A 7355-nucleotide genomic window follows, 5' to 3' on the forward strand; every position below is an offset into this window, starting at 1 on the left:
ATTTTGAAAAAAATCCAAAATATAGTTTGGAGTATTTTAGAATTACAAACCTAGGACCATTATACTATTTTTGTATCGTGACAAGGAGCACTCCGCGGGTGTGACCGGTCGGCAGGGGTTGCTCACTCCTCAATGGCACCTGATCTCACCTCTGATGTTTTGGAGGTCCGTGTTTGCTCCGCTTCTATTTTGTAAGGTTAAATGGACTTTTGAGCTCAAAAACTGTTCGTTATCTACACATATTTCATTATGCATATTACTGTGTTAATAGTGGACCGTTTATGTAATGGTTTTGCAAGTTTCGATTGTTCGTGTTTTGCTTACCGCTTCTTGATGTGCATCTGATTTATTCCATTGATTGAAGATCACAATTGTGGAATATGTAAGCAGATTGATTTTGTCATTGCAGTCGATTTTTATAATTATTATCCACGACTATGGAGGAACATTGACTTTGTATTTTGTAAATAGTTTGTTTTTTATTATTTGTTGGTGTAAATACTTGATTAATCTTTATTTTGTGACCTGATTATACAAAGTTCACCATGGCAGACAAAGAGGAGAGTACAACAACACAACCTACCGTCCTATTACTTTCCAACCAGTCGAAAAGATAGTCTATGATAAGCTATTTAAAACATTTCAGGCTGTGGGACCACATTCTAAGGAAAATAACCCAGCTGAACTGGATAAACGGGTACATTTCTTACTCAAAAAATGTCCATCAAGATATCAAACCAAACGTTCCATCTTTGACTTTATCAACAGAAGGAAAAGGGGCAATTCAATGACAAAAACCAGAAGTCTCTGTCAAGACTGTAGCTGTACTGGTTTGTATTTATAACAGAGGAAGAGAAAAGTAGCATTTTAAAGTATTTCACAGAAATTTCTATTTTTTAATAACAACGACAACACCGTTCATCGAAATCAAAAAACCGGTAAACAGAGTTATGTATCTTAGTTTCGTCTACTTGTGTGCCAAGTTGTGTTGAAATTAGACCAAAAGTGTAGGAGGAGTAGCATTTTGAAAGCACTTAATTGAAATTTCTATTTTTAGTAACAACGGCAACACCGTTCATCGAAATCAAAAACTGATATACAGAATTATGAATCTTAGTGTAGTCTACTTGCGTGCCAAGTTATATTGAAATCTGACCAAAACTGTAGGAGGAGTAGCATTTTAAAAGTATTTCACAGAAATTTCTATTTTTAGTAACAACGGCAACACCGTTCATGGAAATCTAAAACCGATATACAGAATTACGCATCTCCGCTAGCCAAGGGTTTCTGATACGCTACTTTCAGGAGGAGAGTAGCGTATCAGAAACCCTTGGCTAGCGAAGATGAGAATTATGTATCTTAGTGTAGTCTACTTGCGTGCCAAGTTGTGTTGAAATCTGACCAAAACTGTAGAAGGAGTAGCGTTATGAAAAATTGTTTACAGAAAGACAGACAGACGGACGGACGCCGGACGCATTACTATCGCGTAAGCTCTTCTGGTCTCTGACCAGTAGAGCTAGCAAAGACTATATCGCTCTATCCTCCAAAGATTGGAACATTTTCTGTCGTTGACAACAACAGGAGAAATAACTTACGACATATGGCGATATGAAGTCAAAATGGTTATGAAAGACCGAAAGGAACAGAAAGATCTTGCTATTTGTCGTTCTTTGACTGGATTGGCAGCACGAATGCTAATCTATCAAGGACTTGACAAACCTTTAAGTATAGTGTAAGAAACTCCAGACAGTTTTTATGGGAGTGTAGCAAACAAGGAACAATTACTAGCAGAATTTTACAGTTCCAAGCAAAGAGAAGATGAAGATGTATCAGCATTGAGTGGTAGATTACAAGATATCATCGGGAGAGGATTAAAGAAAGGAGTAGTCAATAATTCGTGGGTAAATAGCATGCTACATGAAATGTTGTGAACGGGACTACGAGATGACTTAACCCCCTTCCCCGCACTCACGCATTTTAACGCATATCACGTTTCCTATTACTGACGCAAAATCACGCATTTACCGTTTCCCCGCAATCACGCACTTTTCACGCACTTTCAAAAGTACGTTTAATCTTCAGTTTAATGCCGATTCCCTTCTATTTTATACTTGTTAATATCTCTTAAAATAAAAAAAAGTTATAATCTGATTAAAATATTACGTCATAATCGATTTTTAACGTCATTATTGAGTAAAGATGACGCAATATTATTGATTTTGTGAATATGAAAGAAATTTGACAAATTCGTCTCCAATAGCAAATTCCGATATTTTTCGGAGTCTTTATAATTCTGACCAAAGTTCAGATGAAGGAGAGACCGACAGTGACGAAAGTCCATTTGATTATGACTCAGAGTCTAGCAGCGGTAGTGATGTTGAAGAAAGCGAGGGCATCGCACCAAATTGGACTTCAGGTTTAGAAGAAATAGCGCTCCCGCCTTTTCTTGGCACCACCGGACCCACACATAATCTGGAGAATGACACTAAAGAAAAAGACTTTTTTCAGCTTATTTTTGATGTTGATTGCTTGAGAATATTAACAGCAGAAACAAACAAATATGCATGTATGCAGCAAAGACAGAATGGTAAGAAAAATAGTATTGATTATAAAAATTACTTTTCAATACAATAGAAATGCTGTACTTGATTGAGCAGAACAGCAGAAATGCAGGAACCAAGTGCATAACCAGCTGTCGAAATGTAATTGCGTACGCATAATTATTTAAGAAAAAAAATGAAGATAGAAAGATATTTGGAGTTAAAAAATCACATTATCATCCACAAAAATATTGTGCTTAAATGTATTAACAATTTAAAATTATTTTGTGTCATGTTATTCCGGTTCAATTTTTGTTTGATATCATTTCTACCGGAAAACGACATGGCATAAATTTTTGCAAGGAAATAAATACTCGTATCAGGAAACAAGAGGCCCATGGGCCTTATTGGTCACCTGAGTATCATGCAACAACTTTCCATCCATTGAATTTGATTCATGTTTTAATCTAGAAGCCATGAAATTCACAATTTTGAAAGAGGCACCATTGCTTATCATAATTATGCACTCAGCATACTCACTTTGGTTAGTAATACCCAGAGGTACATGTAGATCACAGTAACAAAGAGAAAATGCATTTCCACTTTGTCATTATCAGTTGTGCACCCATCCCACAGGAACCACTGACCCTGGGGCCACATCTTTCAAAATTTTGGAAATTTTATAAATTTTATTTCACCATGTTGTTGATTAATACCAAAGTGCAGATTTCAAAGCATGAAATCATTTTCAGACACCCAATCCCCCCCTCTCGAAGTACCTCCGTCCCAGGGGTCAGGAAATTCAGCAGCATTTTTGGAAGAAACAGCGTTCTTCGTCATAAATATATACTAAGATCAATGCCATAATACCCAGGATCAAAAGAAAAGATTTTCAAATAATTTATGCATTTTCACTATATAAACATTAGAGCCCCACCCTGACACAAGAAGCCCTGACCCAGGGGCCCTGAAATTCACAAATCTGAAAGAGGCATCCTTCCTCCTCATAACTATGTACATAGTTCATTGGTTTAATACCCAGGTGCAGAAAAGGATTTTTAAAGAGTTTATGCATTTTCACTATATAAACAATAGAGCCCCACCCTAACACCAGAACCCCTGACCCTGGGGCCATAAAATTCACAATTGTGGAAGAGTCACTCTTACTCATCATAACTATGTACTAAGTTTATTTAATACCCAGGAGCAGAGAACAAGATTTTCAAAGAAATAATGCATTTTCACTATATAATCCATAGAGCCCCGCCCTAACACCGGAACCCCTGACCCTGGGGCCATAAAATTCACAATTTTAGAAGAGGCAGCCTTATTCACCATAACTATGCACTTGGTTAGTTTATTTAATGCCCAGGAGCAGAAGAGAAGAATATCAAAGAAATAATGCATTTTCACTATATAATCTATATAGCCCCGCCCTGCCACTAGAACCCCTGACCCTGGGGCCATTAGATTCACAATTTTAGAAGAGGCAGCCTTGTTCAACATAACTATGCACTTGGTTAGTTTATTTAATGCCAGCAAACAGAAAAGAAAAATATCAAAGAATTATTGCAATTTCACTATAATTATCTATATGTTCCCGCCCTAGCACTAGAACCCCTGACCCTGGGGTCATTAAATTCAAAATTTTAGAAAAGGCAGTCATTTTCAACTCAACTATGCACTTGCATTGGTTAGTTTATTTAATGCCCAGGAGCAGAAAAGAAAAATTTCAAAGAAATAATGCATTTTCACTATATAACCTATTTAGCCCCGCCCTAGCACTAGAACCCCTGACCCTGGGGCCATGAATTTCACAATTTAGGTAGAAGACTTACAGCTGATTACAATCATACCAACAGTTTGACTGCTTGATGTCCAGGAGTAAAGAAAAAGATTTTTAAAGATTGCACTAATTTTAGTGGTTTTTGCCCCACCCCCCAGGCCCCAGGGGGGCTGGGACCATGAAATTCACAATTTTTGTTCCCCTTCACCTATAGATGCTATATGCCAAATTTGGTTGAAACTGTCTGATTTTCAAAATCACGTATTATATAGTTTAGGAGCCTACTATTATTACATAAACAGAGTGCTAAAATAAAATCTCTCTCTCTCTCTCTCTCTCATTTTCAACAGTAAGCTGTAATTAGCACTCCTGATTGTACTTATCAAACAAACATTCTACGATAAATAAATAAATATTGAAGGTTAATTCCTACAAAATTAGTATAAGATTGATTGGTTATAATTATCATTTGGAATAATTCACTTTAAATGATGCTTTCTTCTCTTTTTCTTTCAATCGTTTTGTGATCAGGGTTCTACACCAGTCTAGCATCTATAACATTAATTTGACTGGTATGCATGGTTTACATTTCTTATCTGCAGAAAAAAATAATATATCGGGGTATATATTGTGTACTGGCATTTTTTTTTATCAGTACCCTTTTTAGGAAATGAAATAAAAAAGGGGGCGGAACCCTTGTAAGCCCCCCCCCCCCTCTAGGAAATGAATAAATTTCATTCATTAAAATAATTCAAAATTTATAAATCTTTTGAAAGATTATACAAAATTCTCATCTTTGGTCACGGCGGACAGACAATGATATAATAAAAGTTCCCACTTTATCTATGTTACAGGTCATGATCCGCATTGGTACAATTGCACAACTGCAGAGATGAAAGGTATATTGGGCTTTTGATATTAATGGGCATCAACAAGCTACCGGATTATAAACTTTATTGGAGTAAAAACAAGTTCTTGGCAAATGCGGGTTTTCAGAATGTCATGCCAGTAAAATGGTATGAAAAACTCACTCAGTATCTACATTGTAGTTCAGTTACTGATGACAATGATCAATTATCTAAAATCCGTGCCTTGTTGGACATGGTGTCAGAGAACATAAATAAGTCATACAGTCCAGGGCAGTACCAAACAATTGATGAAGGGATGATTGCCTACAAAGGCCGCCATACGGTTGGTTATTTTTAAAAAATATTTCTTAATAAGTTTTACTTCCACAACTTCAATCAAAAAAATTGAAACTTTTTAAAAGCCCATCTACAAAAAGACAAATTGTGCGAAATTATGTAAATTTAAAAAAATGGAATGTCCATTAATTAGAACTATTCTTGATTATATTAAACATATATTAGGCTAAACAGTATATACCATCAAAACCTGTTCGCTGGGGCCTTAAGTTGTGGTTACGCTGCGACAGTGTGTCTGGTTTTTGTCACCAGTTTGAGGTGTATATGGGGAGAGCATGTGGTCAGCGACAGAGTATTCCGCTGGGCCGGGGTGTGGTAGAGAGACTTACCGAGAGTCTTGTTGGCAAGACCTTGCATGTATTTTATGACAGTTTCTTCACATCGATAACATTAGCTAAAGTTCTGTTATCAAAAAAAATCTTCTCCTGTGGCACTATAGTAAGGACCAGGAAGGACTTTCCCACGGACTTGAAGTCCCTCCCCACACTTAAAGGGGATTATCTCATCAGGTACTAATTTGCTACTGATCATTTTTTTTTTTGGAAATTTAGAAATATGAAATTCCAAATCAGTGTCAAATTACTCAACTGAAGAATTTAAATATGCAATTCATTCCAGTGAATTCAAAGAGTTTAAAATACATGAACATGGATTAAAATTTTATTTATAGACAGGATGGACAATTGACGGCCACCGTCTGGATGGATATGAGACCCGTGGCTGTGCTAGCGACGAATTCTTCTCCGCTACATGAAAGTGCACCCGCCTCACGGAGACTGAAGGACGGATCTACAGTGATAGTTCGCCGTCCCGAGTCCATCGCAAATTACCAGAATTATTTCCGAGGGGTGGATATTTTTGATCAGATCGAAGTACACTATAGGTAGACAGAGTCGAAAATGGTGGAAATACTTATTGTATTTCCTTCTTAACTTGGCCGTCATCGACTCATTTATTATCTGTAAAGAAAGTGGTCAGTCAAGGAAGAAAAGATACAGTCAACTTGATTCTCGATTGGCGTTAGCGGAGCAATTGATTGGACAATTCTCTGGGAGAGAAGAACCTATTTCAAGTCACAAACTTCCAAGTATGACAGGCCATATATTTGTAAGGTTGGGGAGATCCAGGTCCTACTGCAAGCGGTGTTTCGTGTTAACACCCAGGAAAAGAAAAGACACTTGCTACGGGTGTGGCGTCTGCAATATTCACTTGTGCAGCAATTCCTGTTTTAATGATTATCATGGAAACCAACAACAGCAAGAGGAATAAAGTTATTGTTTGACTGATAAAATAAATTACTGCAATTTCCTGATTTCTTTCAAATAATACATCAATTTTCGGGGGGTTTATTTTAAAATTCGTAGGTTTCACTGTCGGTAGTGCAAATAAATTGATAATTTATTTCTTTAAAATAATAATACTAGTATTTTTAAAAAATTAAATTTAAACCTTAAAACCTAATATATAAATCATAAACATTTCTTGTTTTCAAATGCATTTTGAAGTTCTTAAACAATAACTACTGCACGTTGCAAAAAAAAAAATTATATATATTTAATACGTAAAGTTGTTTTTTTCTTTTTTTATTATTTACGCTTAACTTTAGAGAAACTTGAATCGCGCTATAAAGTGCTTGCGGGGAAAAGGTAACGTCATATTTCTATGACGTGATAGTTAAGTGTATGTTGCGTCACAGTTCAGCAAGTTGTGAAGAGTTAAAGGATATGACTTAAAGGATATAAGTGCACAGAAATATGACACTGAGAAGGATTTTAAGTACCAGTCCATATAAAAATCATGCAAAAAGGTGATTCACTCAGGTTC

The 7355-nt window shown here is 36.2% G+C and overlaps 1 protein-coding gene across 1 annotated transcript; it reads left to right on the plus strand.

Moving 5' to 3' along the window:
* Nucleotides 1–5247: 5247 nt before the first annotated feature.
* Nucleotides 5248–6418, plus strand: LOC134275676 (piggyBac transposable element-derived protein 4-like). The gene is made up of 3 exons (XM_062757935.1): nucleotides 5248–5517; nucleotides 5697–6040; nucleotides 6202–6418. Exons 1-3 carry the CDS (start codon nucleotides 5248–5250, stop codon nucleotides 6416–6418), a joined length of 831 nt encoding a protein of 276 aa, XP_062613919.1.
* The last annotated feature ends 937 nt before the right edge of the window (nucleotides 6419–7355 follow it).

The sequence above is a fragment of the Saccostrea cucullata genome, unplaced genomic scaffold, assembly GCF_032062105.1.
Source record: "Saccostrea cucullata isolate Sc308-1 unplaced genomic scaffold, CSIRO_AGI_Scuc_v1 ctg7154, whole genome shotgun sequence".
Lineage (NCBI taxonomy): Eukaryota > Metazoa > Mollusca > Bivalvia > Ostreida > Ostreidae > Saccostrea > Saccostrea cuccullata.

Excerpts from the sequence above, each read along its gene's own strand:
- LOC134275676 (XM_062757935.1), top strand. The coding sequence starts at position 5,248 with ATGGGCATCAACAAGCTACCGGATTATAAACTTTATTGGAGTAAAAAC. Across the intron at positions 5,518-5,696 it reads CCTACAAAGGCCGCCATACG|GCTAAACAGTATATACCATC; the intron begins GTTGGTTATTTT and ends AACATATATTAG. Across the intron at positions 6,041-6,201 it reads AAAGGGGATTATCTCATCAG|ACAGGATGGACAATTGACGG; the intron begins GTACTAATTTGC and ends TTTTATTTATAG.